This window comes from Kogia breviceps, chromosome 4 (genome assembly GCF_026419965.1).
Source record: "Kogia breviceps isolate mKogBre1 chromosome 4, mKogBre1 haplotype 1, whole genome shotgun sequence".
Lineage (NCBI taxonomy): Eukaryota > Metazoa > Chordata > Mammalia > Artiodactyla > Physeteridae > Kogia > Kogia breviceps.
This window is the reverse complement of record NC_081313.1, coordinates 30,463,882-30,483,376: the sequence shown is the minus strand read 5'-3', so window position 1 is coordinate 30,483,376 and position 19,495 is coordinate 30,463,882. Positions and strand designations below refer to the sequence as shown.

At 37.0% G+C, this 19,495-nt stretch overlaps 1 protein-coding gene across 3 annotated transcripts in view; it reads right to left on the bottom strand.

Annotated features, from left to right (window-relative positions):
* Nucleotides 1-19,495, bottom strand: part of WDR70 (WD repeat domain 70) — a 303,223-nt gene that overhangs the window by 93,990 nt on the left and 189,738 nt on the right. For all 3 annotated transcript variants that reach the window (XM_067030887.1, XM_059060266.2, XM_059060267.2), the window contains exon 10: nucleotides 18,563-18,737. In XM_067030887.1, coding sequence (XP_066886988.1) covers nucleotides 18,563-18,737 — 175 coding nt within the window. The remainder of the gene's footprint in view (nucleotides 1-18,562; nucleotides 18,738-19,495) is intronic.

The window sequence follows — 19,495 nt, the reverse complement described above, 5'->3', positions numbered from 1 at the left end:
TTTTTCTGGTCCAGACTGAAACAAGGCTCCCACATTGCATTTAGTTGTCGTGTCTTCTTAGTCTCCTCCAGTCTGGGATAGTTTACTTTGATAGTTGGGAAGAGTACTGGCCAGTTATTTTACAGACTATCCCTCCATTTGGATTTATCTGATGTTTCCTCATTATTAGACAGAAGTTATATATTTTTACCAAGAATACAACAGCAGTGACACTATACCTTCTCATGCACCATATCAGGAGTTATACAGTGGCAATGTCTTGTTACAGGTGATGTGATCTTTAATCACTTGGTTAAGGTGGTGTCTACCAGGTTCCTCCAATGTAAAGTCATTATTGTTCCCTGTGTAGTTAGTACCTTGTGAGGAAATACCTTGAGATTATGTAAATACCCTGTTTCTCATCGTACTGTTGCCTACTAATTTTAGCATCCATTGATGATTCTTGCTTGCAATAATTATTACTGTGGTATTTGCCCCACAGTGATTTCCTATTTCTGTCTTTCCTTCTACATTAATTGGAATTCTACTGTAAGAAATTATGTATGCATGTGTTTGTACATGTGTGTATATATATATTCCTGGATGTTTACTTTATTCTATGGATTACAGTTCATAGACTTGTCCCAGATACAGTTCATAGACTTGTCTCAGATTTGAACATTAGGAGCTCCTTCAATTTGGCTCCTGTGTCCTTTTGAAATGGCCCCATCATTTCAAATATATTTGAAATATATTTTTTCAAATATATTTTAATCAAATTATCTCAACTTCAATTAATTTCATGGAGAAAATATATTTCAGAATGAGCTCCATCAGGCTAATTTAATTCCTTTATCAATTATCTTAGCAGCACAAATAAACCATTTTCCTTTTTCAGGGTTTTTTTTTTTCCCCCTTTTCAATTTAATTTTACTGAAATAATTTTCACTGAGATTTATTTTTACATTCAATTTCTATAAAGAAAAGATTTAATTTATCTATTCTTTAAAATACACTGTATTTGATACACAGTTCTATCAAATCCAATTCTACGGAGTCAAATATTACAGATGTAAATTTTGTGACAAATTTTTGCAACTGAAGGTAGAGTTTCAAAGGTCCTTTAGCCCAACCTACTCATTTTACAGAAAAAGAGGCTGAGGCATGGAGGGGTTGAGTGACTTACTTTAAACAGCTAATTCTGAAGCAGCAGTGGCACAAGACCTAATACAGTACTCTTCCTCCAGGCTACAGTGCTGTGTTCTCTCCTATGCCCTATCAAAATCAGTGCACAGGGACACTGAGAAAATACACCTCCAATAAAGTTTACTGCACCATCTCTCTCAAGGATATGCATCCAGAAGGGATTCTGAGCCAAAGGTGAGTAAGGCAGGAAGGGAGTTGGTAAGGATCATAATTAAACTTGGGCCAGAGGTGCTAAACAAAGTGGTAATACAGGTACAGAGGCATAGGTCAAGGCATAGTAATTCAATCAGCAGAAACAAAGAAATTAGGCTAGATCATGGAGGAAAGAATCAGATCTCAGTCAGGTTTTGGAAACAGAAATCCAGCCCCAGGGCAAAAGTTAGTGCATTTTTCAAAATATAGGAAAAGAGAGTAATGGACGTGGATATTAGTAAATTACCCCTAAGAATTAGCAAACTTATTCATTTATTCAACTGAGTTGGATACGGACTTCAGGATTTTGTGACTTGACACATCCCAAACCAAACCCCTTACAGCCTTCCCTTCTCTCTCTATTTCTTCAGGCAAACCTCCCTGCCCTGATGGGTGGCATGGGTCTTCAGTTACTCTAGTCAGTCACTCAGCCTTCACTCCTCATCCACAAACATTTAAGTCATATCTGTCCTACACATCCTAAATACCTTTCTGATTCACTGCTCTCGACTGGTCTCCATTCTCACTCCACAAACTTGGTTGAGTTCCTCATTATCGTTCATTCGGGACTGGACTCACCTGAGACCTCTTAACTGAACCCCTTGCCTTAACTGTCTCTTGCCTTAATTTCCTCCAATTTATCTTCCATAGAGACAATAAAGAGATTCTTCAAAAACTTAAGTCTGATCATACATTTCTCTTGCTTACAGCCACTTACTGAAAGAGAAAAAAATAGGCCTCCCTCTCAAGATCACCCCACTCCAATGCCACACCAAGAGGGGTATGGCAAGCTACTGTGTGGGGTAAGGCTAGAGATTCTCTTTAAACAACATATTCAATCTATCCACTGTTTCTGTAACAGAGAGTACAGAAAGTAAAGTTTAGCAAATATTCTTAGCTAATTGAAAAACACAGAATATGTATTGGTTTTCAAAATATTAAAAAAATACTCTCCTATAAGATAAAACAGAAGTATTTGGTCCAAGTGTATATTTGTAAATGGGGAAACCCCATACAAACACGCAACTGCTATCAAAATATCTCTCTCTCTCTCTCTCTCTCTCTCTCTCTCTCTCTCTCACACACACACACACACACACACACACACACACACACACCTGTATCAGTTTCAGATTTATACAGGAGGGTCACTTTCTTTAAGAACGTGGATTTAGGAATACAGCAGAGACTTTTTTGGCTTATATCTTATTAAACAAAAGCATGCTTAATTTATCAATATAAAAATAACTACCATGTATTTGCTATAATTTCAAACTAGTATTTTAGTGAAATGTCTAAAATATCTTTCCCTCTTTGAGATACACATTTTATGTGTGGGAAAACATTCAAGCCTCATGCAAGTATCTTTAGTACCTCCATATGTTTTAACTCAGAGCACTTGGAAAGTTTGCTCTGCTACTAAATGGTTTATAGGCAAATCTTCCTCGGTTTAAAAATAAAACAGCAAAATGTCATCTGGCTACTAGATCTAGTCAATGACAAAGAATTCCATTTTAGCTATGGCCATTTAAACTTAGCAAAATGTTTTAATTTTATACCATGTCTATAATCTTGATTCACTATCTCAGTAATTAAAGCATAAATATAGTACAGAATGAATTATTTCCTTCAATGAATGATGAGTCATCACTTAATGGTCACAGAGTGTTTTTACGGGGTGATGAAAAAGTTTTGAAACTAGAGAGAGGTGGTGGTTGCACAACACTGTGAAACCACTAAATACCACTGAACTGTACACTTTAACATAGTTAATTGTATGTTACGTGAATTTTACCTCAATTTAAAAAGTATTTATAATTTTAAAATAAATCAAGTTTTAACTAAGTAAACAATAAGGTGCTGTATAGACAAGGAAAGAATTATGAGAGTAGCATGCAAACAGATGAAGTTAGGGAAATAGACTTAACTAGAGAAACTAGACTGGATTAGTATGGATGGGATTTCTGGGGGTGAACTACAGGAATCTGAGAGGTAAGGCCTTGCAAACTAATTTTGGCAGCCTTTCGAGACACCAGCAACTGAGTATGTTCCAACCACAGGTGATTTCTGGTGGCATGCCAGATGTCTTCAGGGGCTTAGGCAAAAATGCCAAGGCAGGGAAAGCATCTTTTGCATCCATGTGCCTCCTGATCTAGATCTCTACAGCTCCCCTTCCTCTCCCTCACCATTCAAGTGCCTATTGTGTTTATTATGACCTCTGGTCACTCAGTGCCCCAAACCATTTCTTCTTCTTCAGTCAAAGCTTCTGTTTTTTAAGTGCAGGCTTTAATTATGTTTCAAAAGGATATTAGCCTTGCCTACCTCACCTGTGAAGATCAAATTATACTGGGGACATGATTTAGAAGTGTTTTGCAAACTCTGGATTCTAACTCATTAGTGGGTCATAAGATCAATTTAATAGATTATGATCAGTACTTTTTAAAAATGAAATCAAATGGAATGAAAAACATTAGAGTGCACTGTACATTGCAAGATTAGGAACTTTTATGGTAAACTATTTCAGTTCTCTGTGTGTGTGTATGTCAGTCTGTGCAAAGATACGTGCGTAGTGGGTCACAATGTAAAATGTAATTTACTGTGGATAAAGAGTACACAGCTTTACAAGACAAGTGAGTCCTTTCTTTATTGTATTTTCCAATTGAGAGAGTATAAAAACTATTTTTCAGAATAAAACAGGGTTAACCACATGATGTACACAGCAACTGGCTTCCTGACCACCTGTCCCATGAGCATCTGTGTTTTCTACCTAGGGTAAAATGTTTACAGCAAAAAGCCAAATTCTTTAATCAGACAGTTTAGAGTGAGAATTCTTTATAAACGAACTATAAATAAATTTGAGCAATAACTTTAAAAATACTTCTGAATTAAGATTTGATCCTTGCATTACTTTGTAGGATAGAGCTGAAAGCCACAAAAACTCTGATATGGAACAAAACTGGTAAATATTTAAAATATTCTGAATTGCTGAGGTTTAACAGAATCTTGCAATGCTCTTTAATTTGGGTCTCACGTTATAAAAATTAAAGTTTCTGAGAAGTTTAAAGAAATGTGGTAAGGCTTGGGTAATTAATAGAAGAAAGAAGACGGAAAAAACAAAATAAAACAAAATAGGAAGAATCACTGTAGCACCAAGAGTTTTGGAGCTCAAATCATCACTGGTTACATCACTTCTCCAGTTGCAATGAATCAAAGAGTAAGTTAAAAGAGAATGCATGTAGACCAGAGAATTGTTTTGCATTTTTGGCTCAGACACTATTTTCTGTATATAAAAGCACTACTAGTGGCTCTATTGAGTGAACATTTAACATTTACTATCTTGTTTATAATGGTTAAAACAGTAATGTTTGGCCTCGTCAGCTTACAAAATAAATCAGAGCTGTCCTGTAGCTGAGAAACATGGCTCAGGAAATATCTCTCTTAGAGAGAGGCATCCCTTATATAGGCTTTCTAGAGAGTACAGTCACCCTACAGAGTCTGACCATTTTAGACGACATAACAGTCCTATCTAGACAACTGCAAAGGGCTCTGCTTGTGCTATAGAAAACACTAAAAATCTTCTGTTTTTTTCTTCTAAGAATTAGGGAGTATTTTCTCCATATTGCCAATTGATATAAAATAATAATAAAAGAAAAAATATAAAATAATTTAAAAAAATATAAATATATAAAATAATAATAAATAATAAAATTAGCTGTTCAAAATTAACTAAAATAACACAAAATCAAGGCAGGTTTTCATGAAATCCAAATTCTCAACCTCAAATACCCTACTTATTAGAAAATCAGGCATCACGAAAGGAAATGATCAAATGTGTTTTATGGAATCATTTTCCAAATCATCCATATTACATACACCAGTGTACAGCTATTTTAAAAGGCATCATGTAAAATACTGTGAAAAAATTGCCTTTACATTAAATTTTACCCATTTGTCAATTCTAGTTTCAAAAAATCTTCAGAAACCGAACATCACCTCCAACACTACCACCCTCGTCCAAGAAATGACCTGGATGTCTGCACCAGCCAGCCCCCAACCAGTCTCCTTGCCTCCACCTTTCTCCCGCTGTAGTTATTCTCTGTGCAGAGAATAACTGCATGCAGAGTGATTCCTTAAAAAATATAACTTAGATGATGTCATTCTTCTCCTAAAATCTGTCTAATGGCTTCTCATTACCCTCAGAAGAGTGTGTTCAAACTCCTTTACACAGCCTCCAAGGCCCTACTTGATCTGATATCCTCTCACCCCAACCTTTCCCCACTTCTCATTCACTCTTCCCTAGAAAGGAAGGCAGTTTATTAATCTGACTCGAATGTGGGAAGAATTCACTGAGAGTGCTTGGCTCAGCTCTCTCCTTTTCCTTCCTGGGTACAAGCTGCCCTTAATGGGTAATTATCCTCTGCATCTCTATGCCCTGAGTCTTCCTGGGGCCAGCCTGGCTGGGCAAATCTATTCAATTCAGGAGTTAGTCAGCAAGGACTTCTGGCTTTCATCCTCCTCTACCATCTGTAACAAAGGTGGATTCTGGCCTTCATCTGTCATGCTTTAGTGATTAGTCTTATTTATTAATTTGTTTAGAACCCATGTAGGGAGAAGAGAATATTAATTATTAGGGCTACCAAAAACCCCTACATACTGAAACAAACACATATGCAAGGCACACAACACCTTATAAGTGAGTAGAGAAAAGAATCTAGAAATGTTCATCTCTGATTAGTAAAGTTACAGGTGACTTATTTTCTTCTCATGCTTTTCTACTTCAGATGAATATTTTTATAAATAAATATGGATTACTTTTTTAAATCAGAAAAAACTAACCAAAATAAACTTTCTTTGGGGGCAATTAAAGAGGTTCCTGGGACCAAGTTTTCAGAGGAAATTATGAGCTATGTTTTGGATACACGTCTAACAAAATTAAAAACAGAGTTACAAAATGACTGTCTCCATTCATGATTACAAAAATGCAGATAAAACTGTCTTACCTTTTTTACAGACATTTCATAATTACTTTCACTTTACTATTTTGGCTACCTACAAGTTACCAAGTAGTGACAAAAATTACATCACTCTCTTGAATCTACATAGCCCCTCTGGTCTATTTATTCACTATAACGAAAATATAAGATTATACTAACTGCTTAGTTATGATGTGCATATATTTGACTCAGTAACAGCAGTCTTGTATTTTAAACTGGAGGTTTTTGGTTCATGACTGATTTCCTTTTTTTTTCTAAATATCAACACACATCCATAAATATTCATGTAAGTTTTCTTCTACCACATTCAGGGGAAGATTCTTCTGTTTTTACTCACAAGTTAAAATGCTTTAAAAATACTTGCAAATCTTTGTAAGTAAATTCTATGTTAACCCAATTTTAATTTTCCTTCAGGCTTCCCTGAGCAACTTTGATCAGTAACTAAACCTAAGAATTTTTTCACACATTATTTTCATCAGTTATATTTTTTCCTTCTATATGTTAATGTCTATGCATTGAGATAGTGCATAAGTTTTGCCTTTTTCAGGATACTGCATAAGGTCTATATTTCAAAATTAGAGTATGAAAGCAAGGATCTTTTGGATACAATTTAAATACCTAGGGTGCAGATAAATTAAACTGTTGAAAGTTAATTCAACAAATACCTATATATGCCTTGCATCCCAGTGAATCCACAGGTAAGGAAGAAAAAAATCCTTTCCTGCAAAGAGCACATGACAGTGACACAAGCTTTTTTGTCCTTAGTCAACTTCGGCAGGATAAAAGTTTACCTACTTCATCTACTCCCATTTCCAGTGGCAAGAGAACACAGGGTTTAAAGTTTTACTGTAGATACAGTTTTGAAAAGATTATAATCCATTTTAACCAAAAGAGTAAGGATCATTTACGTTTTAAACAGCTTTATCAAAGCATAACTTAATACCATAAAATTCACCCATTTTAAGTGTGCAATTCAACAACTTTTAGTAAATTTACAGAGTTGTGCAACCATCAACACAGTCTAGTTTTAGAATATCTCCATCAGGATCATTCATTTTTGAACCATAAAGCAGTGTGACACAGCAATTAGGAGTAAAGGTTCTAGTGCAGACTGCCTGGCTCCACAATTTACTAGCTGCACGACCTTGACAAGTTGTTAAACCTTTCTCTGTGGTGCTTTAGTTTGTTTTCTCATCTAAAATATTTGGTTAATGGTAGTACTTACCTCACAGTGTTGTCCTCAGGGTCAAATGAATTAACATATATAAAAAGCACTTAAAACAGCAGCTGGCACAAAGTAAGTGTTCAATAAATATTAGCTCTTATTAGTATCATACACTTTAAAATCTATTTATTAGAAAACAATAGGCTAAAAATACTATTGATGCAAATAAGCATCGTTCCATACTGAAGGCTAAATCAAATAACCTGTAACAACACATTCATTTGATAACAATGAAGCTTGATTAACAGTAATTTAAAATTTAAAAACAAGAATAACAGCAGGGCTTCCCTGGTGGCACAGTGGTTGAGAGTCAGCCTGCCAATGCAGGGGACATGGGTTCGTGCCCCAGTCTGGGAGGATCCTACGTGCCGCGGAGAGGCTGGGCCTGTGAGCCATGGCCTCTGGGCCTGCGCGTCCGGAGCCTGTGCTCTGCAACGGGAGAGGCCACAGCAGTGAGAGAGGCCCATGTACCGCAAAAAAAAAAAAAAAAAAAAAAAGAAAAGAAAAAGAATAACAGCAACCGAAAATGAAATTAGTCCAAGATAAAACCTATGATGCTCTGATAGCATCCATTCACCCATTTATTCAACAAACATTAACTGGGAGCACATACTCTATGCCATGTTCTTAGGCACGGGGAAATAGCAAATAAGACAAAAAGTCCCTGACCTTACGAAGCTTAAGGGGAGACAAAATGCATGAGAAGGCAAATGAAAAATGAAACAAAGTAATTACACAGTGTTAAGTGCTATAATGACAATAAAACAAAGTAATGGGACAGAGAAACAGGAGCAGGAGAAAGCCTGCTTTCTAGTGCAGTACTACTCTAGTCAGTAGTCTAGTCTGGCTCTAGAACCAGTCTTCTTAATCTATATTCTCAGCTACTACATTGCTTGATGGTTCTTTGAGATGACATTTCACCAGAGGCCAGAATGAGAGGTCAGCAGCCACACTCAGGCCAATAACCATGGCAAAGGCCTATAGGCAGCAAGGATAACAAGTACAAAGGCTACAAGGTGGAGAAGGCCTAACAATACTTGAAGAATAGAAAGAGGCCAACTAGCTTGGAGTTTCCTGAGCATGAAGGAGAATGGTAGAAGATGAGTTTGAAGAGATAGGCAGACACCAGAATCTTGCTTTATTTCACTATTTGAATTACCCATTCCCTATTCAATAGTGTGAGGCAATGTTAGGTCAATAACTAGACATTTCTGCAGCCTGGGGAAATTCACCATCACCATGGGTTAAACTATGGCAACTATGTTATTAAAAAGATGAGATTTTTAAGTGGAAGATTAATTTTTTTAAACATTTGACCTAATTCTGTTATTTGAATGTCTTCAGGATTTACACTCCTAGATACATAATCTTCTAGTCCATAAATATACCATCATGACTGTGCAACAGCATCATGGAGAGAATGGTATCTGATTTGCCTTCTTCACTGGGTGAGACCTCCTCCAGTAGTGGGGGGCTTGCAGGAGAGACAGACAGGGTACAGTGGTCAGTACAGAGACAGGCACGTAAAGTAGTAAAGCAGAGGATGATGAGGAGAGAACAGAGTATAATCTAATCTGATTTTAAAAAGGAGTTTTTCTATTTATGGAGAAAGTTGTGGGAGATATAGTCAAAGACAAGTTAAACACAAACTGAAAGGCTGTAGGTGTCAGTCTGCAGAAACGTGGACTATCCTCAATATGTGGTAAGCACCGAAGCAGTGATTATTGCATTGAACATGATTTAAATTGGGGCTGAGTAAAACAGAGAGGATGGACAGAGAGGGGAAAGGATAACCAACAACAGAGGTGAGAGGTGATGAAAGTCAGAAGTAGAGTGAAGGCAAAAGAGATGAAACTGAGGGGGCAGATGTGAGGGACACTAAAACATAGAATTTACAGGAGATAGAGAATATCCTGAAGTTCTAAATGGAAATATAAATTAAGAAAACTAGCAAAGTCAAAAGGAAGAGTGACTTCTAAAGGAGATGAGGAGTTGTGTCCTGGTATTTTGAGCTTAACATCCTGGTGGGGTTCTTTCACAGGCAAGTGAATGCGCCTCCGGAGTGTAGAAGAACGTGTAGGATGGAATTAAGAGCCACAGATTCAGTCAGCAGTCACTGCAAGTAATGATAACTGAGCTTAAAATAGTTCATCTGCTTGACAGGAGACTAGGAAAGATGATGTCCTTTTACTCTAGTATGGAGACGGTGGGAAACACAGCCAGTGAAGGAGGCTGAGAATAATAATGACAAGAAGGTAGTAATTGTCACACATGTCAAGATTGCCTCACTACCTGGAGTTCAGAGGGCAAGAGGGAAGTTGGCAGGAGAAAAGTTTGTTTCAAAGAGTGATACTGTCAATAAGGAGAACAGAGACTGTAAAAAGACAGCTGAATTTGGTGCTTAGAAAGCGTTTTTAAAAAAATCCTTAAAAACACTAAAAAAGATTGTACCATGTTTTCTGATAAATCCTCAAAATACCAATTTTCCAGCTCCTTCAGGGCCTTTGAAAGCAAACTGGATGGGGTCTCTGTTTTGTTCCCTGTGGTATCCCCAGAACCTAGAATAGTACTTGGACGAGAAAAGGTGCTCAGTAACTTTTGTGGAGCGAATGAAGTGATCTCTCTACTTTCCCTCCACATATCAGCCCCTCCTGTTCTTCATTTCCTTCCCTATTGGGCTAGGAGTCCATGATCTCACACATCTTGACCAACTGTCTTATCAACATCCTAAATTAGATGGCTCCAACATCCTTCTATTACATGTTTCCTAGTTTTCTCTCTCTCTGAGAGTTTTAGGATCTTCTCTATAACCCCGGTGTCCTGACATTTCATGACGTATGGTTTGATGTCTTTTTCATTCACTGTGCTGAGCACTTGATGAGTAATTCCTACCTGGAAAAAAAATCTTTTCAGTTCTGAGACTTTTGGGGGTAATCGTGGGGGGTGGGGGTGGGAGAAGGGCAGTAGTAATTATTTCTTACCTAATTGCATCCTCTCTCCTCTACATTTTCTCTTTCTAAAACTTTCTGGTCAAATATTGGGCCCTGAATTGACCTTTAAGTCCATCTTTTCTTTCTCACTGTGCTTTATGCTATTTTCCAGGAGATTTCCTTGACTATTTCTTTCAATACTCCTATGGATTTCCCCCCAAGTATCACCTATTTATTTTCCAAGAGCTCTTTCTTGAACTCTAAGTGTTCAAAAAATTTCTGTAGTATTCTGCTTTAGTTTCTTGTCTGCAATATTCTCTTTCCTCTCTGAGAATATTAAATATAGAATTTTTTTCTTGAAATATTCTTCTGTTTCCTACATTATCTCTCTCTCTCTCCCCTCTGAGATTGTTTTAGTCTCTGTATTTCTTGTTAGAGGATTTCTTCAAATATCTGGTGATCCTTGTCTCTTCATTAATATATAAGAGTAAGGTACTAAAAGCTGATTAGAAACACTATGTCAGGGGTCAAAATCTTCTTCTGTAAAGGGCCAGACAGTAAAATATTTTAGGCTTTGAGGGCCATATAGTCTGTTGTAACTACTCAACTCTGCTAATGTAGTGCAAAAACAGCCGCAGATAATACAAAAATGAATGAGCAAGGGTGTTCTAATTAAACTTCATCATGGACACTGAAATTTGAATTTCTCATCATTTTTGTGTGTCATGAAATATTTTTTCTTATTTTGATTTTTTTATAAACCACTGTGGTATGCAGAGTAATGCCCCCCAAAGATTTCTAATCTCCTAATCCCTGGAACCTATGAATATGTTACCTTACCTGGCAAAGGGGAATTAAGATTTCAAATTGAATTAACATTCATAATCAACTGATCTTAAAATAGGGCAATTATTCCAGGAGACACAATGTAAGCAAAAGGGTCTTTAAAAGTGGAAGGCGGAAGCAGAAGAGAAAGTCATAGTTTTGCAAAGTGAAAAGGACTCAACTCACTGTTGCTGGCCTTGAAGATGGAGGAAGGGGGCTATGAGCCAAGGAACGTGGGCAGCTTCTAGAAAGTGGAAAGGGCAAGGAAATGGATTCTCCCCTGAAGCCTCCAAAGGAGAAAACAGTCCTGTCAACACCTTGATATTTAGTTCAATGAGACTTTTAACTACGTAAGTGTAAGAAGTCTGTGTTGGGGCTTCCCTGGTGGCGCAGTGGTTGAGAATCCGCCTGCCGATGCAGGAGACACGGGTTCGTGCCCTGGTCCGGGAAGATCCCACATGCCGCGGAGCAACTAAGCCCGTGAGCCATGGCCGCTGGGCCTGTGTGTCCGGAGCCTGTGCTCCGCAACGGGAGAGGCCACAACAGTGAGAGGCCCGCATACCGAAAAAAAAAAAAGAAGTCTGTGTTGTTTTAGCCACTAAGTTTTTAGCAAATTTGTTACAGCAACCACAGGAAAACAATAGAATCACTTAAAAATGTAAAAACCATTCTTAGCTTGCAGGTCATACAGGTGGTGGGCTAGATGTGGCACATGGGCCACAGTTTGCTGGCACCTTGTGTAAGCGCTTGCCCCAGACTGCCTAGGACTGGATTCCGGTTCTACCACTTACTAACTGTACTTTTGGGTAGGCAACACAACTTCTTTTTGTCTTGGTTTCCTCATCTGTAAAATAATGACAGTAACTACTTCTATCATAGGACTGTTGTAAGGATAAAATAAAATATTACATGTAAAGTACTTAAAATACTTTAAGTCAATTACCTGGTTTCTAGCTTCCAAAAGTGTCTTGACCTCTCTATCCTGCTGTCATCTCCTCTCTAATTCTCTTTGTCTATGTGAATTTATGCTTTAAAAATTCCTTTTCTGTCATTTTAGTGGGGTTTCAGGAGCGAACAGAACTGAATGAATGTGTTTAACTTGTTTAACTTACCATATTTAACTGGAAGTCTGAAATTCAATTATTTTTCCTGCCCTCAAAAAACAAGGATAACAGGGACTTCCCTGGCAGTCCAGGGATTAAGACTCCATGCTTCCAATGCAGGGGGCATGGCTTTAACCCCTGGTCTGGGAACTAAGATCCCACATGTCCTGCGGCCAAAACAAACAAACAAAAAAATACAAGGATAACAATCATCTACATTTAAAAGAAAAACTTTTAACCTGATTTTTTCGAAACTAGTATATTCCCATTTTTACAAATGCTGCTTCCAAAAATATGTGACATTTTACAAGAGCATTATAAGTAAAACTTTAAAGCTTTCCTTAAAATAATTGACAAATCAGAACTTAACTTCAGGGCCTGCAAGTAATTTCACAGTTTTGATGGTTTATCTGTGTTTTGAATCAATGACATATTTTTTTGAAAAATGAGCTTTGAAAAATACCCATGTTAAAAACTCTATGTAATAAAAGTTGTATGTCATATGTTTTCTCTTGAATGTTTATTTTAAAAATAATTATAATTCATATCTACTGAGGCACACTAACCAATGGATATATAAAGATCTTCTTTATTGACGATGGTTGTATTTCCATACATTGAATGACTGGCTCTAGTGGGGATCTACATTCTTATCTTCCTAAGTCATACTTTTAGTCTCCAAAGCATCTGTCACACTCAAATTCATGACACTTTCACAGCCATAATTAAATAGCATCCTGAGATCTAACTTCACCATTCTGTAAAAACTGTAAATCGCCTAGGAGCTAAAAAGAAAAGAGGAAGAAGAACAGTTATTAAAACCTGCTATGTGCCAGTCGTGTTCTGGGTGCTTTAAATATATTACCAAATATAATCCTCAAAATAACCAGACAGTGGCTTCTCTGGTGGCGCAGTGGTTGAGGGTCCGCCTGCCAATGCAGGGGACACGGGTTCGTGCCCCGGTCTGAGAAGATCCCACATGCCGCGAAGCGGCTGGGCCCGTGAGCCATGGCCGCTGAGCCTGCGCGTCCGGAGCCTGTGCTCCGCAACGGGAGAGGCCACAACAGTGGGAGGCCCGCATACCGCAAAAAAATAAAAATAAAAAATAACCAGACAAGGTGGGATCATGCCCTCATTTCATGAATAAGGAAAACAAGTGTGTAGAGAACTTAGGAAACTCAGGACTGATGGAATGAAAGCCCCAAGTAATGTAAAGTGTAATTGTACGTCTCAGGTGTCATTTACAAAAAATGTGCTATAGAGCTATGTGGTAGACTTTTAGCTCTCCATATATATTTTCTAAACTCCAAGTATTAAGCCTAATGAAAAGACAGAAATCTATATTCAAAATTTTAACATGACTCTTTATATTTTTTACAGAGACACACCATTTTTTTCCTCAAAGGAAGATATTAGAACCATTTTATAAATCACTTGATTTTTAAAAATTGTTTAAAAGTATCATTTTTTCCTCTATGATGTACTTCTCTCCCCCCAGTAGTCAATATTTCACTGCTTTAACTTAAACAACTAATACTGGGTGAAAGCTGAGAATTAGTGTTAAGTGCGATCGGTCTTTGCAAAAAGAAGGGAAAAGACACCTTTTTGTCATTTGTCTCATTCTCGGTGAAACGGTAGGTTCTCAAAACTACCACCAGGTGAAATGTTCCTGATCTAGGTAGATAGCTAGATATATGGACAGGCATAGAGCTATGGAGAAAAGTACAGAAAGATACATACCAGGTAACTTACAAGCATCATGAGTTAGAGATAGGATAATAAGAGTAGAGGCAATTAACAAAACAGTAATAGTAATAATAATTTTTTGAAAAGTGTATATTTCATGTTTATAAAATTATGATTCCATTTAAATAAAGAAACTTTGAAAAAAGCCAATTAGAACTATATCTATTATTACAAGGCTGTCCATGTTACAGTCTCAAATAAAAAAAGCAAATTGTAAATTCTCCATTATAAAAACAAAACATTTTACTCTGTGTCTGTGTGTATATGTATATATATATATATATATATATATATATATATATATATATATATATACACGTGTGTGTGTATGTGTATGTATACACATACACACACACATACACACACATACAAATAAAGGGAAAGATGTCAAAGGCCATAAATCAACCTAATCTTAACTTGGGTTATCTGAAGGTGACTGGAGACATTTAAAGATTTGTGGAACACTGGATGCAAGCTACTACTGGTGATTTTATTTTCTGTATTCTTTCTCCTTCATACCTGTTCTCTTATTCACCAGGGGCTTGTTTGCGCAGAAGCTTATCTCCTGGTGTGATTACTAGTTCTTGCCCCAGCTTTCTCTGAACCATACCAACCATTCTCTAGCATGGCTGAGAGAATGTGGGCACTGATCAACCTCTGAGCTAGAGAAATGTCTCTGCAGTGTCTCACAGGCTTGAGGCTTTCCTGGTAAGGGGTTGTAGCATGTGGTCATGTTCCTAATCTGGGCTGGGGTTGCAGGCCAAAGGAGCAGCAGGAGGCAGGCAGGTGGAGAGCGGGTCAAGTTGCTGTTAGTACCCTATTGCCAAATCAAACTTCAATATTATTCCCTCCCATCACCTGGATCTAGGGAAAGCAAAACTCCATGAAGATGATGGGTCCTCATTTTCCTGCCAAAATCTTAGTCTACAAAGAGTGACTGCAGTACAAGGAAGTGCAGCATGTTCTTTTAGTAAAGAGTCTAGCATACTGTGGACTCCTGATAGATATTAAAGAGCACTAATGCTGCTTTGAGCAAAATATGTCCAAAGAATTCGGTAGGTGTTTTTATTTGAACAGAAGAAGTCATTGGGTATTCATAAGACTATACAAGCTGGAATATTTTAAAAGCCAGAAATTATACGTGAGAGAGACATGAAAACAGTTTTCAAAAATCCATCTATGTTAACACAGATTATGTGTTTCTACATCATTAAGGATACATGAAAAATAACATCAGTATCTCCCTCCCTCCCTCTCTCTCTCTCATATCTCTATCTCGTTATGCTTTCACATAATAAGGATAGTACTTTATGCTACTATTTTTTAATGACTTCTTAGAAATAAACTGACAATCTCAATAAACAAGTAAAATATACAGTATAGTATGTCAGAAGATGATCAGCCCTATGGAAGAAAATAAGAGGGATAGAGAGTGCCCCTGGTGGGGTGAAGGTTGCAATTGTACATAGTGTGGAGTCTGGGAAGGCCTGCGAGAAGTGAAAATCTGAGCAAAGTACTGAAAGAGGTGAGGGGGAAAAGCCATGTGAACACCCAAGAGAAGAACGTTGGAGGCTGAAGGGTTCCACATATGCAAAGGCCCTGAGTCAGGGGGCATGCTGTTACCTCTCCAGCGTCATCTCCCCATATTCTGCACCTCCCTCACTTTACTCCAACCAAGCACTGGCCTCCTCGCTGTTGCTCACATAAGTGCTGCTGAATGGGGAGTGAGAGAGCAGGAAGGCAGCGCAGACCTGTAGAAGCTCCTCTGAACTGGGCTTCCTCTCAAATTTAAAGACAGCCGAGCATCATATGACTGAGAGGGATGCTGGGCAAACAAACACTTCTCTTGAGCAGCAATGTCCAACAGAACTTTCTGCAATGATGAGAATGTTCTCTATCTGTGCTGTCCAATAAGTAGCTAGTATGACCGAGGAACTAACATTTTAATTGTATTTTATTTTAATTATTTTAAATTGAAATAGTCATGTGGCTAGTGGCTGCTATACTAGCCAGCATAATTCTAGAATAAAGGTAGGTCTTGAGAACACAGGAATTTATCACTGACAGACACTTTACTTCTAAGAAAAGAAATACATTTCATTTAATTTGCTGAAGTTCAATTTGTCTAATGAAAATTCTATGCTTAAACATGGCACTTGTGATAGCTTTACTTAATTGTCACAAAACATGTATTAACCATTATTTGCCATGTAATTCTTTGGCTACTATGTGGAAAAAACCATTGTTATTAGGGTTTCTTACCCCAGCTTTAGTGTTTCCCTGTAGATGACTTACTATTGCTAAAGTAATAGTTAAGAATATTTTTTAAGCTGTTTTTTAATCAAACTGTGTTTCCTGCTAGCAAGTTTTTTCCTCTCAATTTGATTTGTCTTCAGGTGACACACACACACATGCAAGTTTAAAAATATGAATGAAATATGATGAATAGGATATGGTATAATTAGCTTTACATTCATGTATTATTAAACAAACAGAACCAAAGTCTGTGATTAGAAGAATGGCTTAAAAGATTTGGTGGGGGGGAACTGGCATTCAAATAGCTTTGGTTTCTACAAAATGGGAAATAGGAGATATACTAATTATTTCAAGAGATGTGCAAGGTCCATCTCTAAAATCTATACTGAACTTTATGAAAATATATGGTTTCTAAGAAAAGGCATATATATATGTAAATATATATACACCAAACACATCACTATTAAAGCTAGATAAGAAAACTTCATGTTTTAGAATTTCTATGTTTAAATCAACAGCACTCAGAGACGATGAAAGCTAGGAACTAAAAAATTTATTGCTTTGTTAAAACTCAGTTTACAATTCAAAGGATTTTTTAAATCTCTGAGCTGTTATGAAGCATTATGGGGTTTATAGTGGAGATGAAAACAAATAAAAAGATCTGACAAACAGAAAATGCCGAAGATATTTCCAGCAATCTCAACATGGACTCCTTTTTCCTATCACTATTTTTTACCTTATTCCAAGAAAACTGACTTTAACTCACCTGCCTGAAAAGACAACTAGGTTTCCTGGGGCCCCTTTCAAAATGTAAGTGTTTGATAGGCAATTTTATTTGAAAGAAAATTATTTTTATAATTGTTAAAAAGAACAAGAATGTAAACTCTATGAAGGCAGAAATTTTGGATAATCGACAGTATTTGCAGTGCCCATAATAGTGCCTGCATATAGTATGTACTATTATTAAATTAATAATTTGACCATCACCTTTTATTAAAATAAGATAACTGGGGCTTCCCTGGTGGCTCAGTGGTTAAGAACCCACCTGCCAATGCAGGGGACACAGGTTCGAGCCCTGGTCCAGGAAGATCCCACATGCTGTGGAGCAACTAAGCCCGTGTGCCACAGCTACTGAGCCTGTGCTCCAGAGCCCATGAGCCACAACTGCTGAGCCCATGCACCACAACTACTGAAGCCCATGCACCTAGAGCCCGTGCTCTGCAACAAGAGAAGCCACCGCAATGAGAAGCCCATGCACCACAACGAAGAGTAGCCCCCGCTCGCCGCAACTAGAGAAAGCCTGTGCGCAGCAATGAAGACCCAATGCAGTCGAAAATAAGTAAATAAAATAAAGTTTTTTAAAAAATAAGGTAACCAATTTGTATTATAACATTAGTGTAGATTTTAACTTTGGTAATCTGGAATCATTCCACTTAAAAATTCTTGTTTTACCATCTATGCATACAACAAAACCCTTTTCAAAGCTTACTGGTAATTCACAAAATTAGCCAAAGGCTATTCATTATCTTATTCATTATTTCTGTGGTTACAGAATTCTATGATCCCTTCCAATTCCAAAGTTTATTTATTCTAATAATGACCAAAAACTGAAAAGAAAAAAGATCTGAAACCTATTCAAATGGAATGTCACAGAATGTCAAAACAAAATATTATTTAAATTACTAAAGAAATAATTGTATAACAACTGATGGATTGTCCTTGCTATTTCATGGTTTTCTCAAATCTTTTAAAGGGTATTTTCTAGTGCTCTGCTTAGTCTTGTTTTATATTACTGTCAAATCCTTCCCTTTCAAAATCAAGTATACTGAGATGTCATATAGTAAACTGCACTATGCTTTTTAAATTTTATACCAAAAGGTTTAGCTTATTTTAAAAACAAAATCTAATACGCATTGGAAAATACTGAGCTGGAATGTTTGCTAAAATGCTGTTTACTGCAGAAGTCCCAATGTTTTATCAACTAACACTGAAGTTTAAATTAGAGCTAAACTCAGGAAATTGACCTTCATAATATTTTAACATGATGTTTGGCTTTGTAAGGTAGTTTTCTTCTAAGAAAAGAGGACTTAAATGTCCTTAACTTACAGTCAAATTTCGGTCCCAGATCTGTATGCTTCCATTCTGGCAGGCAGCTGCTATGAGGTTTCCATCTCTACTATATGTACAAGTGGTGGGAATTACTTTTTTACCCTGCATTGTCCGTGGTTTAAACACATTTTTTTGCTTCTTTGGATTTTCAACTTCCCATGTCCTCACAGTCCTAAAAAAAAATAAGGAGGTTTTCATTTATAAAAAAGAAAGGATTTTAAAATACAAAAGGGTTCACAAAGACTGCTTCACCTTTTAAGCATATAAATCTAATTAATGTTTTTTAATTTTTATTTAATATTTAAATAATATTTTAAATAAAATGTGCATTGTAAAACATTCTATGCTTATAAATGAGATTACCCACTAAAATAAAGTGAACCATCCAAATTGTGTTGTCATGAAATCAAATAGCAAGTGGCAAATTCCACTTTAAATCTGTCAGAGTTCTTAGTTCTGACCCTCTAAAGCAGTAGCTTCCAAACAATTCTGACTATACACTCTGATCAGTAAAACTGTTGAACATAATACACCCCCCACACACACATTAATTTCTAAATTACATGTGTTAATGTACTGCTATTATAACACACACGAGAAAACACACTGAAAAAAATTGGTCACTAAGAAACAATGATGTCCTGCTCTAAGGCCCAGGCAAATATCTCCTGTCTCTGGGGGAAGCTGACTGCCTCAAGTTTCCACCAAGTAACAACAAATAGCAGCCTAGAGCTGGAGCAGAGACAGAATGAATGCCCTCCTGCTCACAGGCCCAGGCAAAGGAGTACTGCCACTGAGGGAGGCTAGAATAAAATCTAGATGAGAAAAAAAAAATACAGAAAAAACAAAGACTAGCAACTTCTTTGCAGAAACTATCCAGGCTAAACCACTACAGAACAACATCTCTAAAGTTCTGAAAGAAAAAAAAAA